The 22,611-nt window shown below is 35.6% G+C and overlaps 3 protein-coding genes across 8 annotated transcripts in view; 2 read left to right on the forward strand and 1 right to left on the reverse strand.

The window, feature by feature from the left end:
* The window catches only part of LOC106059508 (uncharacterized), a 25,472-nt gene extending 20,482 nt beyond the window's left edge, over positions 1-4,990 (forward strand). For all 4 annotated transcript variants that reach the window (XM_056030060.1, XM_013217146.2, XM_013217155.2 and 1 more), the window contains one exon: positions 747-4,990. In XM_056030060.1, coding sequence (XP_055886035.1) covers positions 1,556-4,138 — 2,583 coding nt within the window. In that variant the 5' untranslated portion in view covers positions 747-1,555 and the 3' untranslated portion in view covers positions 4,139-4,990. The remainder of the gene's footprint in view (positions 1-746) is intronic.
* On the reverse strand, positions 4,376-12,018 carry LOC106059536 (eukaryotic translation elongation factor 1 epsilon-1-like). Its single transcript, XM_013217185.2, has 6 exons — positions 11,781-12,018; positions 10,386-10,476; positions 9,561-9,664; positions 5,845-5,940; positions 5,322-5,381; positions 4,376-5,124 (listed from the first exon to the last, which is right to left on the reverse strand). The coding sequence occupies exons 1-6, from the start codon at positions 11,847-11,849 to the stop codon at positions 5,038-5,040; spliced, it is 507 nt and encodes a 168-aa protein (XP_013072639.1). The 5' UTR covers positions 11,850-12,018; the 3' UTR covers positions 4,376-5,037.
* Positions 12,019-12,809: 791 nt separating this feature from the next.
* Positions 12,810-22,611, forward strand: part of LOC106059354 (adenine DNA glycosylase-like) — an 86,273-nt gene continuing 76,471 nt past the window's right edge. The window contains exon 1 of one of the 3 annotated variants that reach the window (XM_056031171.1): positions 12,810-12,828. The gene's annotated coding sequence lies outside the window, so the exon portion shown is untranslated. Of the gene's footprint in view, positions 12,952-22,183; positions 22,452-22,611 lie in introns of those variants that run through there. The other 2 variants (XM_056031169.1, XM_056031168.1) reach the window with 2 other exon arrangements.

Genomic DNA, 22,611 nt, shown 5'->3' on the forward strand with positions numbered 1-22,611 from the left:
TTCGCTTGAAAATAGGCCTACTGGTAGTAAAAAGTATCAGGTATATATTAAATATAACTGTGCCTCCTCCCTTTTTTTTTAATTGCGCACTCATATGTAATGCTTATAAACCATTATGGCCATCGCTTGCGATCGGTTGTTTTGTTCCTGACATCACACTACATAAGAAAAACACAATAAAAAGCGAAGAGTCGAAACAAAATTGTTTTAAAAAATGAGGGAGGGGAGAAATGAAAAAGAAACATAAAAAAAGAAATGTCACTATTCGTTCTCTCTTTTGGATAAGGTTTGCTCTGTGACATAGAAGTCTTTATTATCAAGTTCGCTTGATAGTAAGTAATGTTTTTATGTGACGTAAGCGATCGATTCCTGTCGATAATTCTAAAATAAATCAATATTGTGTAAGATTTTGGCCTCTCGATGACTCGATTCAACAAAACCTTTCACTGTGTGGCTAGCATGATAATGTTACAATGGACAATGTTCTCAAAAGTCCGAGCTGGCTTAAGTTCTAACATAGTATCCCTTTCGGAAAAACAATGTGGCTGAGGAGTCTTGTGGAAACACACACTATTTAGTTGGTTTATAAATCCAATACGCCTTATGGTGGGTAAATAGGTCAAATATCGAACCCATTATAGTGAAGTGAACTGAAAGTTGTCGGAAATTGAAACATTTATTTTGAAAATTCTATAACATTTTAAAATGATTGGTATGGTCTCATGCATATTTTTTTAATTCCACAGATTACTTTTTTGATTGTGTATCCAAGTCAAGTTCCACATATTTTCATTCGTTCAAATCTTAGGTTATAATTGTTGTTTTGAAATTATCACGTTGTAAGTGTGTCAGCTAATTCTTTTTATTTTAAGTTTTAAACATTAAAACTGTTGTAAATTTTGTTTGAAGTTTAATGACGTATAACTAATAGGTCTGACAGCCTGCTTTTATGATCAATCAACATTAAAAGTTGTTGATATAACTGAGTTATTTGTATGGGTCATTATCATTCCGCTCTGCTAGTTGAAGTAGGCCTAAAACTAGTCATAGAAAGATAAAGAGGGGAACGTGATTCAAAGGGCAAGTTGGAGGCAGTAGTTGAAGTAGAGCCCTCACTAGATAACAAACTGCATTGATTCTATCCACACAGCTTACCTATACCCAAACTCTTGATAGCTTTGTTGTCTGGAAGATTAACCCTGCTGTACATGTTTTTTTTTTCCCAACTCAAATGTAATTGAACAACTTTTTTTCTTATTATTATCTGTCAATATTCACGCCATGTTATACAAATATTACCAACGTTTTAAAAGAGAATTGTGAATCGATAGTATTTTTTTAAGCTAAGGACCCACACAGAGTTATCGCTAATGTTCCCAGTTAACGTTATTTGTAAACGGTCCTAACGCTTCTCTTCAATGGTTTCTTTTCTTTTCAATACAAACCTGAGGTTCAGAGTCTATTAGAAAAAGGCCAACCTACTCCTTGACGTTGATTTCGTTCCCTTTATGCTGGAGGACAATTTAACACCTTAATCCATTTCCCCGTACAAAGAATGTCAAAAGCTAAACAGTTAAATAATGGGACCAAAAAGCTCCGCCCATTAGGCGCTGTCAAAGACAAGGGTATACATTTCAAACGGGTAGAATCTGACACTCACTGCACGGTTGATCTTGAAGCAGTTGTGGTTCACGACACTTGTCAGTTTTTATCCTGTTTTAATTCTAGTGATATTAGTGCAATTTTTAATCGGATGTTGACTATACGCGAAACACTTCGGCAAGTTGCAGTGGCCAATGTTTGTGCTTCGGTAAATCGTGAAGTATCCAATATAATGACACTAGCTAACCCTAGTCCAAATTCAGGATCAGTAGCAGTATGCGCCAGCTCTGAAAGTGGCACCAACGGAAAAAAGACAAAAGAAGTTAATTTTACGGAGAGCCAAACGAGTGAACATGAGCAGCACAGGGAAGGTACTCTGCCCTCCCTGGTACCACCTGCACCACCCAACACGGCTTCAGCGCCGGCTTCATTTATGAAGTCTCTCACAAGTGACAGATCTCCGCCACCATCATCTCGACATGCATTGAATGGAGACTTGGGAAATTGTTTGCATAGTATTTCCATTAACAATCAAGATAACTTTCGAACGAGGCATAAAGTTGAAGACTTAAAGTCTACATCGTCTCTAAGTTCCACCGAAACTTCTGACAAATGGCAGAAAGGGGAGCGTAGCCAGTTTATTCTGACTCCTGATGTACGTGTAAAGTCAAAGAGCCCTTCGCTGTCATCGTATGCTCTGTGTGGCACAGCACTAAATCATCCCACCGCGAAAGATACATCAAAAAGTGTCGACATGCTGTCTGTGCGTAGTTCACTCGAGAGCAAAACCCATTATGGCAGTGTCAATAGTGACGACGTTTCCAAGGTATCGAGTGATGACGTAGCAACTAAAGACAGTGGACAATCTTTCATTCAGAAAAATAGATCCGAGAAACTAATAAAACCAATTAAAAGTCAGTATGAAATTTCTAACTGCAGTGCTGTGGACATTGAAGATTCTATTGCTTCGTATGTGTTATATGGATTATCTCCTGTCTCAACATTCGAAAAAAATGCAACTGGCCATGGAACGGTAAAAAATTCTTATCAGACCGCCAACCGATTTCCATCTATCCCTAATATTGAGCATCTTCCGACACCTAGAAATGGGCGAGTTGGGCTACAAGAGTTCACCAATGAAGACAAAAAAATGACATCATTTGATTTTAGTGAAGGTCTTAAAATTGTCAGTCTGAATCCTTTAAATAGCCCCTCTACAAATGACAATGTTGCGCAGGGAGTACGACAAACAAAACATTATTGCATCCCAGAGAATGAATCCAACAAAGAAAATCTCAGCCCTGAGGGTATTGTGGGAACAAACATGCTACCACCTTCGTCAACAAAATATTTGGATGGATTAACTCTTCTAACACCATCACAATTCACACAAAACATGATTGCGGGCAAAAAAAGGCTGAAGAGATTAAACAGATCTAAAAGTGTTAATTCACGAGACAAATTCAGATTTCCTTCCCCATCACACGTTGAGGACAATGAAAGTTCGGATGTTACTGTTGACTTTTCTTTGGTAGGCCAATCATTGCCAAATCTAAAGAGCACCCCCATGTGGAATGTAACACAAGAATTCAATGAGCCTAGACAACCAGTGTCAGGTGTAAAACTGTGTGTAGATGAAAGTTCACAAACCAACTGGTATGAATTAGAATCTACACACAATGTTAGACAAAAAGTAGTCCAATCCAACCCTGATAATCCGGATAAATCATGTGATAAAAAGTTTATTTTACCGCAAAGTTTATTCCCTCCAAAGACAAAGCCTGAATCTGACAAATTAGATATTAAGAAGTTAGTAACATCAATCAGTTATGACTCAGCTAAATTTACAAGAACCTCTCTGGGGAAAAATAATAGATTTAGAAACAAGATGAATGGTAACGTAGAAAGTAATGGCAGTGTTGATGCTTTAGACAAAACAACTATTATCAATGGTACTACAACCAAGGAAATAAGAATTATAAGAAATAAAATACCTCCTACAGAAACAATCATCTCAAAAAACAGCAATGTCAACAGTACATCTAAGAAACAAGACAGAATACCAGCATCATCAAAAGATACTCAGGTTAATAATTTTGACAGGTTTAAACTTGATGGAACATGGACATCTACCTTGAACGAATGTATCATTGACAACACTTGTACAACATTGCCCCCAGAATCTAAACATTACACCATGAGATCCTTCCTAGATCAAGTCATTCAATTTAAATCAGAGCCAGAAGAACCCCATGAAAAAGTAGCAATAGAACCATTATACATGGGCTGCTCATCACAGGTACCAGATAATGAAACAACAAGTAAATTCCATTACATCTATAATGCTGATAATGAAGTCAGGACTGGTACAAACTCTAAAGTTAAAGTTTTGACAGCACTAGATCATGATGTGTACAGTGAATATCAGCACAAGAAATACAGAGACACTTTGAGCAATGGTAATCTCAATACTGCTACAGACAAACCAAGACTGCATTTCATTAAAGTAAGAGTTAAAGACGACTTTGCTATTTGACAAAAATGAGCTACTATAATCAGAGTTCTGTGTTTTCGTCCAATAATTTCTTTCAAATGGCAAAGACAAATATTTAAATAAGCAATTAAATATGGTAATGAGATAAGCAATTTTATGTTAGTTTAGATAAGTGGCTGGCATTTGTTTCCCCCCCAAAAAAATCATTTATAGTTCTTTTTTTAAATTATATTAGTATCCATTTAAAGACAATTTAACAAAATTAACAAACATATCAGGTTTTAAAATATAAGTATTCTACATTTTAATAGCATTCAAATTATTTAGATTATTGTTGCTGACTTCCAAAACCTTAAAACCTTTAATTACTACTGTAGATCTGTAAACACATTCCACCAAAACTTTAAACAACATCAATGTGGTTTTTTTTTTTTTAGGTAAATTGCAATTTAAATCATGTTTATGTGAAGATAAATTCTTTTTTATTTTCATTTTTGTTTTACATATATCTATGCTTAAAAATATTTTTTTTTAAAGATTTAATTAAATATAGAACCTCCAATTTTAAAAATAAATGAAGATATTGTTGAACATGCTCAACTTATTTTTTTTTAATTTGTAATGTTATTGTATAAAGGTTCTGTATTATATTAAACATAATGAAGTGATAATAACATTTATATTTTGGGGGGAGCTTTAAAACATTGAACTTTTTTTGTTTCTTATTCATAAATGTAATCAACAACTATGATTACATATGTTGCTTTCTCACAAAAAAAAAAAAAAAAACCTCCTAAAATTGCTTCAAGTCAATAATAAAACTACTTTAAAAAATTTTAATCCTAAAAAAATTACTAATACAAAAAGTTCAAAACCTTTTATACATTTTTTTTTTTAAATATAATTTGAAATTCTAATAAAATGATGTATCAACTAGAGAGCTAATGACCATTAAAACCATCATAAATAAGTGTCCTTAGAAATTTTAGTTGTGGTAATGACTGTCTTGTTCTTTTATCTTGTTGTATCTACAAGAAGAAAAACATTTTATTAAAAATATGTAAAGAAAACAAAAAGTACATTTTAAAAAAATGTTATATTTTGTAAAACCTTGTAAACTTTTTCTTTTTGTGCTTTGTTAACAATGCATTAAGATGTTTCATTCTTTCAGTAAACAACATTATAATGATGTCTATAATACTTTGGTGTCATTGGTATTACTCACATTATTGAACCACCTCGATAGGTAGATGTAATTTTCCTTGTCTTGGAATGTGACTTTTTTCTAAGAAACAAAAGGCTAAATTTTATAAAATTAGTTTATGAGGACAATAGGCTATAAATAGAATATAGTTGAAGGGGAAAAACCTGTACTGGTATCATATAGCTTGGTCATGTTCACAGAATTTCACAAGGTTGACTGTCACAACATCAAGATATATTGATGCGACATATAAAATTGACACTAACAGTTGGAAAAAAAGAGGCGCCGGATAGATCCACATGGAGAGCAAGCATAAAGGGAGGCTCCCTTAATGCAGATGGAATACACACCAAAAGTAGAAAGAAGGGTGAAAGTGCAAGGTTACCCTGGTTGTGCATCAAGAATTAGCCTCTTAAGTAACATGAGAAGTTGCAAAGGGAAAACATTATCACTTGAGATGTAAAATAGCACAGATAAGATTTAAATGCAACTAGAGTAATAAAATTGAGTTACTTTTAACTCAACAATGAAATGGTTTACTTACATAAATCTCATATAGACTGTGATAAATAATTACATCAGCTACAGTGAATCTCTCTGCTACAAAATACACTTTGTCTTTTAGATAACCATTCAGTTCCTGAAATTAAAAAAAAAGTTTATGGTTATATTTAAATGTATTGGAAAACAAAACAATTATTATTTTTTTTCTCTACACTAAACACTACCACATGGTCCAAAGATTTTGACTGATTAGGAGCCAAGAAAGTCGATGTAGGCTCCATAGCCTGCTCTTCCAGAATCTATTGATGCTGACCCATCAGTGTATGCAAAAATAGCACTGGGCTTGAAGGTATTAATGGTCTCCAGAGCTAGGATTTGAAGGTCGTTAGATGAACGACTTAGCTTAGTGGCATTAGGGTCTACTAGTTTTAAGCATATGTCTGGGGTCATTGGGCGACACCAAGGGGGAAGGGGATGAAAGCGTTAAATGTTTTGTCCGTTGGTGGAGAGGCCAGCTTCATCAGATAGTCTAGTGGCATGATGCATAAAAGACTGCATCTGGATACGTCTTCTGCATCTCCAACCATCCACTAGTTTTCTAGCTGGGAGGTATTCATCCAGCCTTTTATACCGCTCATAGCAGGTCAGTACTGACCTTTCCCTCCTAAGGTTTAGTGGACCTATATTAGCCATTATTTCAGTCGCATTTACTGGACTTGTCCTAAAGGTTCCACAGACAAATCTTAGTGCTTGGGACTGTATTTTATCAAGTTGTTCAAGAGCAGTCCTAGAGCCACAAATTTGCACAGGTAGGCTGTAGTCTATCTGTGATCGGACTGCTCCTAAATACAGGGATCGGAGCATGTCTGCTCGGGCTCCCCACTTCGTGGATGCCAGCTTCCGCACAATGCAAAGTTTCCCTGAGGCCTTTCTTGCAACATCCTGGATGTGCTCACACATTTTTAGTTTGCGATCTAAAGTTACACCAAGGTACTTGGGTAGCTTTTTCATGCTGAGAGCCACTTCGTTGAGGGAGAGCTGGAAAGGTTGCCAGAGAATGCCAGTCCCGAGCGTGAACAGAGAATAGACCGTCTTGGAGGTGTCTATTTCTAGCCTCCATTTTTGTGTGTATGAGCAGAGCGTATGGAGATCTTCTTGTAACACTTTTTGTATAGAGGTTGCTCTCCTTCCGGATTTCCAAAGGACAATATCATCAGCATATAGCAGCTTTTGGCATTTTAGCTGAGCCGGTAGGTCATTTATGAAGGCCGTGAAAAGGGCGCATGACAGGACGGAGCCCTGGTGGAGGCCGTGCTCGAGGGTCATTTCCCCTGAGACTTTTCCGTACATCCTTGTTCTTATTGTACACTCTTGTAGGAAGTCTCTAATCCAGTAATATATCCGTCCCCGCACCCCCACGGCTCTTATCTTATGAAGCAAACCAGGCCGCCATACTTTATCATATGCCTGTTTTAAGTCAATGAAGACTGCATATGTGCTTTCGGTCCTTTGGAATCCATCTGCTACGCTCTGCACAAAGATGTTGACTTGGTCTATAGCGGACATTCCAGCCCTGAAACCAGCCTGTTCTGGAGCTATAAGACGGGCACTCTCAAGGTACCTAACCAGATGCTAATTTACCATTTTTTCAGCCATCTTTCCCATGTGAGTGAGATAAGCCTGTAGCCCTCAGCAGTGGAAGCATCTTTTCCCTTTTTTGGTATAGGAATAATGGTAGCACGTTTCCAGGCCCTGGGCAGATGACCATCTGCCCAGGTTCTATTTACAAATGCCAAGAGCACGGTCCTTCCTTTCCCCCCTACATGCTTAAGCATTTCAGGGGTTATACCATCCAGCCTGATGGCCTTTTTAAGCTGGCAATTCCTTATGGCAGCATTAAGCTCGCCTATCAAGAAGGGGGAGTTCATCGTTCCCTCAGCACTTTTGGTCTGTGGTTCCTTTCGGTCTTTTTTTTTTCATCAGCTTTGCGAGCTCTATCAATGACTTTGGACATTGGGGACTTCTTGGCAGCCTTGTTGATCTTAGCAAAATATTTGTTCAACAAGATGGCAATTTTCTTCTTAGATGAAATGGTTACCCCACTGGGTGAATATAATGGGGTTGCTGTTTTCGTACGCCCAGCATTTTCGAGATTTCTCAGAAGACTCCAGGACTTAGAGCTATCCCTTAGGTCTAACCTTGAACAGGTGTTGGTCCAACGTTCTCATTTTTCCCTGTTAACAGATGTTTTGACTAGTAGGCTGAGTCTGTTGTATTTCTGCCTGAGTGCTGGATTTTTTGGGTTCTTTTGGACCTTTTTGTATGCCCTTCTCCAAACCATAACAAGTTTGTTGATTTCAGCCGTCCAAATGTTTTTAAATTTTTTACAAGGGTAAGTTCGAGGAATAATTTTTTTAGCCATGCCCAGGATAGCTGTTGTTATTTGACGGTACACAAGGTTGACAGAGCTAGACTCTACATGGATTTTTTCAAGGGCATTGTCGACAGCTGTCTCGTATCCTTTCCAATTAGCCTTACTATAGCACCACTTTCGTGGTTCTTTAGTGGTCTTGGTGTTGATTTTAGAAAGAGTGGCAGTCAGTAATATTGGAAGGTGGTCACAACCAATATCACCTAGTACTTGGTAAGTTATGACAGATTCCATGTTAGCAGAGACTAAAGAAAGATCTGGTCGTGATAGTGAATCATTGCTAGCATGCAGAAGAGTAGGAGGAGAGTGTTTATTTTGCAAAAGAAAAAGGTTCGTAGAATTGCACAGGTCATGAACTTTTTTACCAGACTGATCAGTGTCATCATAGCCCCAGGAAGGTGAATGGGCATTTAGATCTCCAGCTATGATAGTGTCTACAGTTATTTTCTCTCTGACATCTAAAGCCAGTTCTTGTTTTGGTGGATTATAAACATTGATGCACTTGAAGCATCTATTATTTTTCCAAATTTCTAATACCAAAGTGTCTGTCCTCCCCTGACTCAAGTCTGTGGACACTTTCTTGGCGACCAGAGCATTAGCCACCAATGTAACCAGCCCTAACCCTAACCCCACAGGAGCAGCGGAAAACAGAGTACCCGGGTATTGAGACACTTCTTTTTTCACCTATCAGACATTCTTGTAGTAAGGCAACATCCACACACTCTTTGTGGAGCAGGTTAGTTATTTCAAGTATCTTTGGAATAAGTCCTCGGACGTTACATTGAAGGACTTTGAAAGTTTTAGTATCAGATTTGGAAATTTGGGGATCATGTTGCTTTATCTTTCCACCTAAATTAGCCTGGGGGATACTTACTTTCCCAGTATGAGGTGTTGGTTTTGGGTTAATTTTTTCTGAGACTTTTGGTATTTTAATTGTTGTGTTCGTTTGGGGGAAAAATGATGTTATCAGGGTTTGTGCATTGGGAAGAACGGTAGCTCTTTTTTCACAATGTGGCCCGTTCTCCCTATGTACCAACGTTGCGAGGCGATTAGTAGCACATTTTTCTATTCCAGGCCTAACGCACTTTACCTGGCCAGCGGAGCCTGTTAGGGTCTAATCAGACCCGCTTTTCTTTGAAATTTTACTCGACATTGGTATGGATTCCTCCAGGTGGAGGAGATTTGGGTTGCCCCTTAGAGCAAGCAGTGAAAACAGTCCAGACAAGAACATTAGACTATGAATCGATCGAAAGACCAGTTAATTCAACCACTCGCTCGTATGGGCAGGGTTTAATCCACGAAAGTGGAGTGGAGTAAGTACTCACCTTTAACACAATTTTTTGAGACTCTATGTCATCAGAACAATTAGTAATGATGTTTCTATATTCTAGCCACTGTTCAAACACCATGCGATCCTCTAATGATAAATCTGAAAAACAACAAATTTACTGAAACAAATATTGACAAGCCAGGTCAATAAAATTAATAACAGTTTAACTAAAAAACTGTTCCTAACCAGCCAACCATATGAAAAAAAAAAATAATATAGGGTGCTGCAAATTGGCAGGTAGAGACCCACAAGTGGCAGTTGGGTATTTTAACATATTGTACAGCCTCTGTATACTAGCTTCAAATTTCATAAAGATTGGTTGAATGGTGATGAATTTTTTCTTTGGTTTCAATATGACAATTAAGTTCAATACAGATATGTGAGTTACACATGCCATAAGGAGTGTAGTTCAGAATGCAGGAAATTACTTGGTACTAGAGCTCTGCTCTATTAGCTTAAAGCCTCCCCTTCCCCGACCCCTAACTGGCTAAAGGTCCAAACAGAAGTTACAAAAAAAAAGGTTGAGAAACATTGTCAGATGACAATATACGTTTTTCATCAGTATTAGGCCGAAAGAAGTATTAAAACATGTCATTGTGGACCAGCGCCTTGAAATTGCAGGAAACCCTGTGCCTGTATGGAAAGTTTGTTATGAAATTTTAACCAGTATAAGTGAATTAAGTGGTATAAGTAAAACAAATTTTTGGGCTTGCAAAAATGTATGTGTAGAGAGCTTTTAACTATAAGCAGCTTTTTTAGATGATAATTTGCAAATACACAAATATTGAAACAAAGTGTAAACTAAAATATATCTTTTTACCTTGAAATTCAGGTTGTGTTCTTTGCAGGTATTTAGCTATACTAGAAATTCCTGATATACTTTTCCCATCATTTAGATTCAATGATGGTCCCTGTGGAATATAAAGTGAACACTAAATTTTAGCTCAACAAAAGTTACACATTTTTCAAAATAATAAAATTAGGTAATCTCTTATTGAAAACGCAAAATATCACTGACTGACTGATCAAGAAATCTCTTAAACTGTTGTACGGATCCGCATGAAATTTTGTATACAGGTTCATTTTACCTCCTAGAATCTCACTGACAACCGGTTTTGACAGATTTGCAACCTGACAACTGCTATTTGAGAAAAACAGCAAGCTTTCTATCAAAACATTGTATTTTATTTTCGATATTTACCTAAAACGCTGCAGTCTATATAAAGCATTAAAAAAAGAATTACACAAAATTTTGTATTTTTAAAACAATTTTTTTCTTTTTTCCTAAATTTATTTTTTTCTATAGAAAGAAAGAGAGAGAGCAAAGAATGGTACTTTGAAACACTGTAAAAAAAATCCTAATCGATAGCATTAAAAATATAAATCTAGATTAATTGTCATTTTGCTACATTCAAAAGGGGTCAAATAAACAATTACAATTAATAAAACAAAATATATAATTTTTAATATATATATATGATATTTTTCTATTTAGAGAACAAAATACCAGAAATAACAAGATAAATGTAGTAAGGGGAACTAGTAAGAATCATTAATTCTAATGAAATCAGCTTTGTGAGTTAGAAATTTACTACTAATTACTAATAGTATAGTACAAATACTAGATTAGTAGATCTACTAATATTAAATTTCTTAACTAGATCTAATAAGTAAATCTATCATTATATTTAGATCTACTAACTAAACTCAATCTGAACTTTAGACCACGGGGAAGGGGTCTTGCCTAGCTTTCCCCTGCATAGCCAGTGACATCCCCTGTTTAGCCAGTTCCATTGGGCTCAGTGAAAGTGAAGTGTTAATTTTGGTTAGGTAAAAACAGGACCAAAAAAAATCATAACTTTCTAACTGCTGCACACACAATTCACACATGACAAGCACAAGACAGTCAGTCACAATTTATACATAATATGTATCATTGGAAAGCTCTAATGAAGTACTTTAATGATGTGTTAACAAAATTATTTTTTAATAGAACTAAAATAAATAATAATTAATAGTTAGTAAATAATAATTGTTTTTTTTTTCACATCCCATTCCCAGCCACTGACTGAGCCAGGACTAGGACCGTCACCTAGGACTATTTCATGGGAACTGAGGATCTAAAACTCTACAAATTCTAACATTACAAGCTTCCTCCTTTTTTTTCCTTTATATTTATAGTTTATTTAATAGTTCTGTGAGCATTTTAAATCACCTTTTCTGAGCATTTAATTTTCTTTTTGTACGTTTCATTCAGATACAGTATGGTTGGCGATGTAGCCATGTTGGTGTTGATTGCTAGGCTTACTTAATCAATTTTTCAAAACTGGAGATCTCCGAGATGCTGCTTCCAAGACACTGACATAGATTCCTACATGTCATACAACTATTATTTAACACTAGACAGTAGACTATTTCTAGACCCACACAGACTCTAGATCTATATAAGTAAGTATAATTTAGTATAAGTCTAGATCTAGACTCTAAAAGTTGCAGTGGTGTTGTTAATTATGATCTAGGTTCAGTCAGCAATAAACAAACAACAACCATTATAATTATAGTGTCATGGCGGAAAATTTTTACCCTTTTTTATTATGTTGAACGCGTGCACCTTTGCGCACCATATCAACATCCCCTTTTCTTTAAAAAAAAAATAAAACATTTCGGGGAGTATCATAGAAAAAAAATAAAACAAAACCACAACATAAACAACTAAACATAACATACATGTATACGCTTCTTCCACGTCTCCATGTAGGGTCATTAGGAGATTGGAAATAGACCATCTGTCCAGTTTTCAGCTGACTTAAATTTCTTGACCTCTTATTATAAGATGTTTTTACACTCATCTGACGTTTTTCTTTCCTTCTCATAATGTTCTCTTGACATGTAGAAATCTTAATGTTACTCCTTTTGTTTGGTATCAGTGTTCGAGTCATCCGTAGTGATGGGCAAAAGTTAACTAAAAAAGTTGCTAACTTTTAGTTTAACTAAAAAAAATTAGTTAAGGCCAAAGTTTAATTAAAAAATAAAAGTTTAGTTAAAATCCTAGTTTAATTATTTTTTTTAGTTACAAACTAAAAAGTTTAATTACAAATTTTACAAACTTTTTTAACATGCATACCAATAAATATTTAAATCTATGTAATTTGGAGAATATATATAATGAATAATAGAGATGAGAATAAACTAGAGCGTCCACATGTCTCTAGAAAGCCTTTTGACCTTTACCCTATAATGGCCGCTATTCCCGCCAATTCAAGGTATTTGATAGGCGAGAAAAATAAACGTGTTCATAATATTTCTAGCAAGTTTCGCTGCTTGATAAATCCTGATAATTCCTTGTTTCTATAGATCTACATTTTGCTGCTTTTTATTAAACACCAGTATGTTCCTGTATAGCTGCAGGCTATTTTGCTTTACTATAGATCTAAAAGAAATGTCGACTCTTTTTATTTTACAACTTTTTACTGGATAGATCTAGACTGAGTTAGAGTCTAGTGACGTCTACGGTCTAGTCTATTGGTATTAGTCTATTACTACTATTAGATCTATAGATCTAGTCATAATATATTTAATTATTTTAGTCTTAAGTAGAGTCTAACTCTTAGTAGTCTTAGATCTAGATGTAAATTTAAAATTTTATTAAAACTTTATTAGACTAGATTCTAGATCTATTACTTTAGCGATTCTACTATTCTAGAATTAGAGTCTAGATTAGATCTAGATATATCTAGATTATTCTAGATTCTAGATTACATATTATACTAAGACCTAAGTCTAAGATGCATAGATGATAGATCTATAAGGACTATAATACTAACTAATAATAGTCGTCACTACTAGATCTAATACTAAATTAACTAAATCTAGACTAGATCTACATCTACTTCTATTATAATTATACTTATATCTACTATCTAGATCTAGTATGATCTACTAGAGTATATAGATCTAATTACCCATATCTAGTTATAATTATAATAATCTAAAATCTCTAGACTCTAGATCTAGAGTTACTAAGATATCTACGAGACTTATCTAGATTTAGATTTTAGATCTAGATCTAGTAGTAGTAGTATTAGTAGTAACTAGTATTTCTTAGATTATTTTTAGATTAAAATATTAATTATTTGATCTAGGTCTAGTAGCTAGATCTAATTCTAGATCCAGATTATATTTATGATCATTTCGTTTGTAGAAGATATTAGATCCAGAATATTCTAGAATCTAGAGTTAGTTAGAGAGTCAACATGCAGTTTTATCATTAGGCCTACTTCTAAAGGTAACTTATATTATATTAGAACTTGGACAATTACTTCTAATTTCTTTCTTTATTAGTATCATTCTAGTTTAATCTAGTGATTCTATTAAGATCTACATCTATCCCATAAAGACATTTAAATCTTTTTTCATGTGCACAAATAAATGTTTATTACATTTAGCTAAAGAGATTGGTTGTGCTTTATATTTTTCATGTTTGGCTGTTTCGTCCTTAAAAAAGGTCAAAATAGTTAGTAAAAGTTTAACTAAAGTTTTTTAGTTTAGTTTAACTAATTTTTTCAATTTGTGATTAACTAAAAGTTTAATTACTTTTTTTTAGTTCAAACTTAGTTTTAGTTTAACTAAAAAAATTTAGTTTAGTTCCCATCACTAGTCATCCGACCAAAAAACATCTGAACTGGGCTTAGATTTGTGTCTTGCCTTGGAGTATTTCTAAATTCCAGAAGAGCTTCATAAGCATCTGACTTTGATTCTCTAGATTTCTTCATTATGTTCTTCAAAATTTTAACTGCTGACTCAGCCTTTCCATTGGATTGATGGTGTAACATAATAGTATTATATGTGTACATTTGCACACTAGCGCGTCAGTGCAACACCGCTTGTGTTTACGTAATAAATGGGGTTCCTAATATGTCTTCTCTCTTAAACACTAGTTTGTTATTTGTGTAACACGAATATTCTACATGGTGTCAGAATAAAACTTAAAAAGCTGTCCAGACAAAGGTTTTTATTAATCTAATAATGGCTTCTTTTTATTTTGAGCAACCAATCTTGAATTGGAATGCTAAAGATCTGTATCAAGAGTTTTTAAGGTTTCAACAGCAGGTGAGCTTTTGTTTCAAAGGACAGTTACTGAGTTAGCTGGTGCCGATAGTAAACAAAAAGCCGGATGGCTGGGAATGTGGATAGGTCAACAGGGCCGTGAAGTTTACAAAACTCTAAATATTAGTGATAGTGAAGAGGAAGATCCGCAATTGCTATTAAAGAAAATAGAAGACTACATAAGGCCAAGACAAAATAAAAGAGTGTCTAGATTTAGAGCACATCAGAGAAAGCAAGTAGAAGGAGAAAGTTTTGATAACTTTATTAAAGACCTAAAGCTTCTCATTATGGACTGTGAGTATGACAACCCAGACGATATGCTTATTGATTTGATTATTAGTGGAGTCATGCACGAAAAGGTACAATTAAGACTACTTGACCAGGGACAGAAGTTGACCCTTAGCAAGGCTATAGAAATTGGACAACAATACGAGATGTCGCAAAGCCAAGTGAAAATGTTTAGGGGCCAAGAAGTTCTAGCAATCAAGAGGCAGTCGCACAATGTACTCAAGCAGAAGTCTAAAGACAACTCAGATAAATTATGTAGTAAATGCGGCAAGAACCATGAAAAGGGAAAATGTCCAGCAATAGGAACCACATGCAATTTCTGCAAAAAGAAAAACCACTGGTTTCAAATGTGCAGAAAAAGACGCATCGTCAATCTAGTAGAAGATGACAGTCACAGTGATGAAAATATTATACCTGTTAGCACTGCAAGTAGCCAGTATAAAAAGGGTAATATTGAGAATATCAATGTTGTTGAAGACAAGTGGACTGTAAAACTAGTCGTGCATGGCAAGACATTAATTTTTCGTATCGACACTGGTGCAAGATGTAACATTCTTGTCAAGTCAGAGTTTGAAAAGCTCAAAGACAAAGTAAAACTTGCTTATTCAGCAAAGTCGCTCAAGTCTTACTCTAATCATGTTATTAAGACTTTAGGAGCAGTAGTGCTACCTTTGAAAAATAATATCCAAGAGGTGAAGGCAAGGTTTGAGGTAGTAGACATTAGTCAAGAGAACATTTTGAGTGGTGACACAGCAGAATGTTTAGGACTACTACAACGGATTGACAGCATAGAATCCAAGGCAGAAGAAGAGTTACAAAGAGAGTTTCCTGAAATGCTTAAAACAACTGGAACACTGCCAGGAGAATACAAGATTCAGTTACAGGAAAATGCTAAAGGAGTTATCCATCCACCACGTCGCTTAGCAGCATCACTACGCAATAAAGTTGAAGAAAAACTTAAAGAAATGCAAGCTGATGGATTTATTACTCCAGTACATGAACCTACTGAATGGGTTAGCTCCATGGTTGTTTCGTTCAGGAATGACAAAGTGAGAATATGTATTGATCCAAAAGATCTCAATAAAGCAATCAGACGGGAACATCACCAGATGAAAACTATTGAAGATGTGATCACTAATATTCCAGATTCAAAGATATTCTCAGTTCTCGATGCCAAGTCAGGGTTTATGCAAATAAAGCTTGAAAGAGAATCTTCATTTCTCACAACTTTCAACACACCTCTGGGAAGATATAGATGGTTACGATTACCTTTTGGAATCAAATCAGCGCCAGAAATTTACCAAAGAATTATGGATGAAATGCTTCAAGGTATTGAAGGAGCATATGTCATCATAGACGACATTCTAGTAGCTGGTAGAGATGTTGAACATCATGATCACATTTTGAAACAAGTCATGCAAAGAGCAACGGAGTACAATCTAAAGCTGAACTATGACAAGTGCAAGATAAGGCAAAACAGAGTACCTTATATGGGTCATATCTTGTCAGAGAAAGGTTTAGAACCAGATCCAGCAAAGATAAAGGCAATTATTGACATGCCATCTCCTCAAGACAAAGATGGAATCAGAAGATTTCTAGGTTTAATTCAGTACCTAGCAAAATTTATTCCTAATCTAAGTCAAGCAGATGCTCCAATACGAAAGCTTCTAAAAGATGAAGTAGAGTTTCAATGGAATCATGAACAAAACAAGAGTTTTGAAGAATTGAAACATCTTTGTACAAACCCTCCAGTTTTGTCATATTATGATGTCAACAAGAACGTAGAGATAGAATGTGATGCAAATAAAGATGGACTGGGAGCAGTATTACTCCAGGAAGACCGTATAAAATTTGCATACGCATCAAGAGCTCTCACAGATACAGAAACAAGATATGCTCAGATTGAGAAGGAAATGCTCTCAATTGTGTATAGTACAAGCAAATTTCACTGCTACATATTTGGTAAGGAAGTAACAGTTTATAATGATCACAAACCTCTGGAGCAAATCTTCAAGAAACCTCTATTGTCAGCACCAATGAGAATACAGAAGATGCTAATAAGACTACAGTGGTATGATCTGAAAGTCTGTTACAGAAAAGGCTAGGAAATGTTTATCTCCGATACACTTTCTCGTGCACATCTACCAAATACTGATACACAGACATGTGAATTTACAGATGATTCAGTGCATATGATCTCTGTAAGTGATTCGAAATACAGTGAAATTAAAGACTGTACAAGCAAGGAACTTTCAATGCTTCTGGAAGTAATTATGACTGGTTGGCCAGACACAAGAGGCGAGACTCCAATTGAAGTCAGACCATATTGGGATTCAAGAGACCAATTATCAACTTCTGATGGTATAATATACAAAGGTCTGAGAATAGTCATGCCACCAAGCTTACGTAAATACATGCTAAATCTGATTCACAAATCTCATTTAGGAATAGTCAAGTGTAAGCAGAGAGCCAGAGAAGTCATGAATGCAGACATTGAAGTGACAGTTAGGGATTGTAGCAGGTGTGCTGAACATCAAAATCAAAATGACACCAGATCTCAAGTTGGTGAAGAAACACGTTCACTCCGAGAAACAGTCTCAGAAACATTATTATGACAAGAGGAAAGGAGTTAAGAGTCATAATCCACTACAAGACGAAACGGCAGTCAGAATGCAACTTAATTCTAAGTGGAAACCAGGAACAGTAGTTTCGAAGCATTCTAAGCCTAGATCATATAATGTCAAAAGTGGAAATAAGGTCTACAGAAGAAACAGAAAACACATCAGAAAGTCTTCTGAGAAAGCAAACAGATTTGACAATAATTATGACTTTCCAGATGACATCTCAGAACAACCAGAACCACTAGATCTAGAGAGTCCAAGATTACAAACTACACTAGATTGTGAGCCGCCACTACACACTGCTTCTTCTAACACCGCTAGACCACATGAACCTTACGTAACACGCTCAGGCAGAATAGTTAACAAACCCAAGAGACTTGATTTGTGAATTGACTTTTTAGTTGACTAGTTTGTTAGTTATTCTGATAAATAGATTTTCTGAATTAAAGAAGAGAGATGTAACATAATAGTATTATATGTACATTTGCACACTAGCGCGTCAGTGCAACACCGCTTGTGTTTACGTAATAAATGGGGTTCCTAATATGTCTTCCCTCTTAAACACTAGTTTGTTATTTGTGTAACACGAATATTCTACAGATGGTGTCCTGGAGAAGATTTCAAATGAGTCACTCCCCATTCCATCATAAATTTGGAAAAATATTCCGATGTGAACTGAGGTCCGCTATCAGATATACAAACTTTGGGCACCCCATATCTTGCAAATAAAACTTTCAGTTTCTTTATAATTGCGTGTGTTGTCAACTGCATGTTTTCTACCTCTATGAAATTGGAATAATAGTCCACTATGGCTAGATATTGTTGGTCACACATTTGAAATAAGTCAATTCCAATCTTGTCCCACGGATTAGAACCTATTTCGTGCTGTATTAATTCTTCTCTCTGATTTGCTGGTTTATTTTTCTGACAAATGTAGCATGAGTAGACTATTTCCTGTATTCGAGCTGATAATCCAGGCCAGAAAACTGTTTCTTTTGCTCTTCTTTTCATTGAGTCTACTCCCAGATGTGCTGCATGGAGTTTTTCTTCTATTTCCTTGCGAAGTGATATCGGTATGATTATTTGTTCTCCTTTCAACAGGAGTCCGTCTTTGTATGTTAACATGTCTCTTAGTGAAAAATATTGTTTGAGTTCAGGTAAACTATTATGTTTGTCTGGCCATCCATTTAGGATATACTGAATAAGTGTTTGCATTGTTCTATCTTTTTCTGTCTCGATTCTGACTTTCTCCAGCACTGCATCTGGTATTGCTAGTCCCACTGTATTGACACAAACATCAGGGATATCACTCTTTTCCTCTGATGGGTCTCTACTCAAAGTATCAGCTATGAACAAATTTTTGCCTTTGACATATTGAAACTGGATATCGTAACGATAAAGACGCATCATTAGACTTTGTAGCCTTCTCGGAGCAGAACTGAGTGGTTTTTGAAGGATGTTTTCCAGTGGTTTATGGTCATTCTGAACTATAACTGTCCTGCCATACGTATACTGGTCAAAACGTTCCAAACCAACAACCACTGCTAACAATTCTTTTTCAATCTGTGCCCATCTTTTCTGAGTATCAGTTAATGATCTAGAAGCATATGCTATTGGACTGCCATCTTGTAATAACGCTGCTCCTAACCCATTTTTGCTACTATCTGCTTGTAATGTAAGCTCTTTGTTAGGGTCAAAATATATCAATGTGCCATGAGTCGATATTTTCTGTTTTATCTTGTTGAAAGCTCGTGTGCATTGATCAGACCAAACAAATGGTGTGTTCTTTCTGATCAACTCTGTTATGGGCTGTAAATCTGTCGACAAGTCTGGAACAAATCTTGCAAGATATTGAACCATGCCACAGAATCTTCGGACTGATGAAATATCTTTTGGAGCATTCAAACTCAAAATCGCAGATACTTTGTTCGGGTCTGGTTTTATTCCTGCTTCTGTAATAATATGACCCAAAAAATTAATCTCAGCTGTTCTAAAAACAGACTTTTCGTGGTTCAGTTTAATCTTCTTTTCTTGACATCTCTTCATCAGCTCTCTTAGGTTAATATCATGATTTCTGAGTGCTTCTTCTTTCGTTCTTCCTCTTCCTACCACTATAATATCATCAACGTAATTGAAACAGCCTTTTAGTCCTTCTAGTGCTAGATTTAATCGTCTCTGAAAAATTTCTGAACTCACTTTCAGTCCAAATGGTAATCGTTTCCATTTGTATCTACCAAAAGGGGTTATCATTGCTGTCAAATTAGATGACGCTTTGTCTAGTCTGACATGCCAGAAAGCTTCTTGCACATCCAATTTGCTGAATATTTTGGCATCGTTCAAATCTGCCAATATGTCATCTAAAGTAGCAAGATTATAGAATTCCCTTAGTAAAACTTTATTCAGGGCTTGTGGATCTATGCAGATCCTAATTTTTCCATTAGCTTTTTCCACAATTGCCATCTGACTCACCCACTCTGTAGGCTCTATCACTGGTTCTATGATTCCTCTCTGCACTAGGGTCTTTAACTCCTCCTTAACTCTTTCTTGTAAAGCAATAGGGATCTTTCTACACGGCAGAACCTTGGGCTTAATGCTGCTATCAATCTTTAAAGACACTTCTCCTAAGTCACCCAAATCACCAGTAAACTTTGGACTACAGTCTTCTTCTTGGTTATTCACTACTGATGCTATGAACCTATCTTTATTGACTTTGATTAACTTCATTCTTGTTAAAGTTTCATGACCTAGAAGGCATGCTAGATTATTTGGTACAACTATATATTCCACCTCAAATGTTTCGTTAGTTTTCTCATTTCTCGTCGTTAGAGTGGCTTTCCCTATTGGTCTCATTTCAGTCTTATTCCACATTAGTAATCTTTGCGTTGCCTTTTCTATCTGATTCTTATTTACATATTTTTCCTGGATGGTATTTACATCAGCTCCACTATCCATTTGAAACCTTACACGGTGACCATTTACTGTCATAACTGCTGTCATCCTTTTCGTTTTGTGGTTCTCCAAAGACATCACCCATTCATTTTTTACCATCATGACATCATCTCTTGTGTCCGACTGTAGCTGTCTTTCATCTTTAGACATATCATCTGACACCTGCTGAATTTTCTTTTTGCACATCACAGCAAAATGATGTCTCCCCTTGCATGCTAGGCACATTTTACCCCATGCAGGGCACTTTTCTTTAATGTCTTCGTGAATCCTTCCACAATACCTGCATTTACCTTTCTGAATGTTTGTTCTTGAAGGTGTTGATACTTTCTCAATGATTGGAGGGTCGGCTTGTATTTGTCTCAACTGTTTGTTGGCGGTCTCGTATGCTCTACAAATATCTCTGCACCTTTCCAATGTGAGACTACTATCTTGTAGCAATTTCATTTTGATGCATTCATGTCTAATACCAAGAACTACTCTGTCTCTAATCAAGCTATCTTCCAGGCGTTCAAAACAACATGTTTTTGCTAGTCTTCTCAGATTTGTTATGTACTTTTCAATGTCCTCGCCTTCTTGCTGTTCACGCGTATTGAACACATAGCGCTCATAAGTTTCATTCGTTTTTCCAATGCAAAAACTTTAAAATTTGTTCACTATTTCTTCCATCTTTCTTTCTTTTCCCTTCTCCATTTCAAGACCTTCATATATGTCCATCGCTTTTGTTCCTATAATTGTTAGAAAGGTGGCCACTCTGACCTCCTCTGATTCTTCCGACAATTTAGTGGCTAACTCATAGTTTCGCCAGCTCCGGTGAAACTTTTGCCAATTAGCGGCCATGTTTCCTTCTACCTCGAGCGGCTCGGGTACAGGAAGGAAATTTCTAGCTGCCATTGCATGGCGTAGCCTTGAATTGTTGCCTATTTATTATTGCAAACAATAAACCTTTATATACTGATTAATGATTACCTCTGATCATTAATATACCGCTGCCACCATGTTAATTATGATCTAGGTTCACAGTCAGCAATAAACAAACAACAACCATTAGTGTCATGGCGGAGAATGATACTTTATTATATTGAACGTGTGCACCTTTGCGCACCATATCAACAGATGTGACCATGTCTGGATCCATTCTAGTATTTATGAATCTAATCTATTATAGATCTAAATCACTAGACTAGAGTAGTAGAGTCTAGAGAGTTGACATTATTATGATTATTGAATTTAATGATTATTGTCATTATTATGATTATTGATTAGATCTAGAAGTTAAGGAAACACTTTGAGACTTTGTACATTCTTAGTAAGTTAGTTCTTAGATTTTAGATCTATTAGACCTTAATTAGCAGAACACTTCTTTGCTTATTTTTTTAGGAAGGGATTAATTAATGTAGCCGAAGGTAGTTGCACCAAAAAATTTTAATTGATCCTATAACAACAAATGTGTAATAGTAATAGAATGAAAGAGAAGATAAAAAAATGCTTTCCAACATCACCAAATTTATGATGCTAGCATTATTTGATTATTGGTTCAAAAGTTATATATAAATATATTGTGATTTTAAGTTTGAAGCGTCCTGACATCCAATGCACTTTATATAGAGAAATAAAAAAAAAAGTGAAGCAAATTTTTTTTTAATGTGAATATTTAAAAAACTATTGTAAATATCAAATAGTACAGTTTCAAACGAGGAATTTTGCAAATTTCCAACAAATTTTTTCAAAACAGAACAGAATTAAAAAAGAGTTTTTGTTAAGAAGTTTTAGGCCTGAATGAGTCATAATACTTGTGTTTGAAGACACTTCTGTCACATTAATTTACTACTTTTCTTCCCCCTCCCCTCCCAGGTACCAAGGAAACAAACACCTTCATTATGGCCACAGTGACACCCACCCATTTATGACCAAGGAATCTTCTTGTGAGCTATTTGTTGGTCAGAAATTTGGCATCATATTTATTAGTCTCCCTGACAAACATTTGAACTAAATTGATAGTAAAAAAAACAGTCTGCAGGGCGCTAATCCCATGGGGCTCAAATGGGTCTTCTCTATCCAGCTCCTCACCCTTAACTCTATAAA

Source organism: Biomphalaria glabrata, chromosome 5 (genome assembly GCF_947242115.1).
Source record: "Biomphalaria glabrata chromosome 5, xgBioGlab47.1, whole genome shotgun sequence".
Classification (NCBI taxonomy): Eukaryota; Metazoa; Mollusca; class Gastropoda; family Planorbidae; genus Biomphalaria; species Biomphalaria glabrata.

What these genes read in the sequence shown, in the direction of transcription:
- LOC106059536 (XM_013217185.2), bottom strand. Translation starts at nt 11,849, where the DNA reads ATGGCTACATCGCCAACCATACTGTATCTGAATGAAACGTACAAAAAG. An exon ending in AAATTAAATGCTCAGAAAAG is followed by an intron (nt 10,477 to 11,780) that starts GTGATTTAAAAT and finishes TATATTCCACAG; the next exon opens with GGACCATCATTGAATCTAAA. An exon ending in TATCGAGGTGGTTCAATAAT is followed by an intron (nt 5,125 to 5,321) that starts GTGAGTAATACC and finishes TTCTTCTTGTAG; the next exon opens with ATACAACAAGATAAAAGAAC.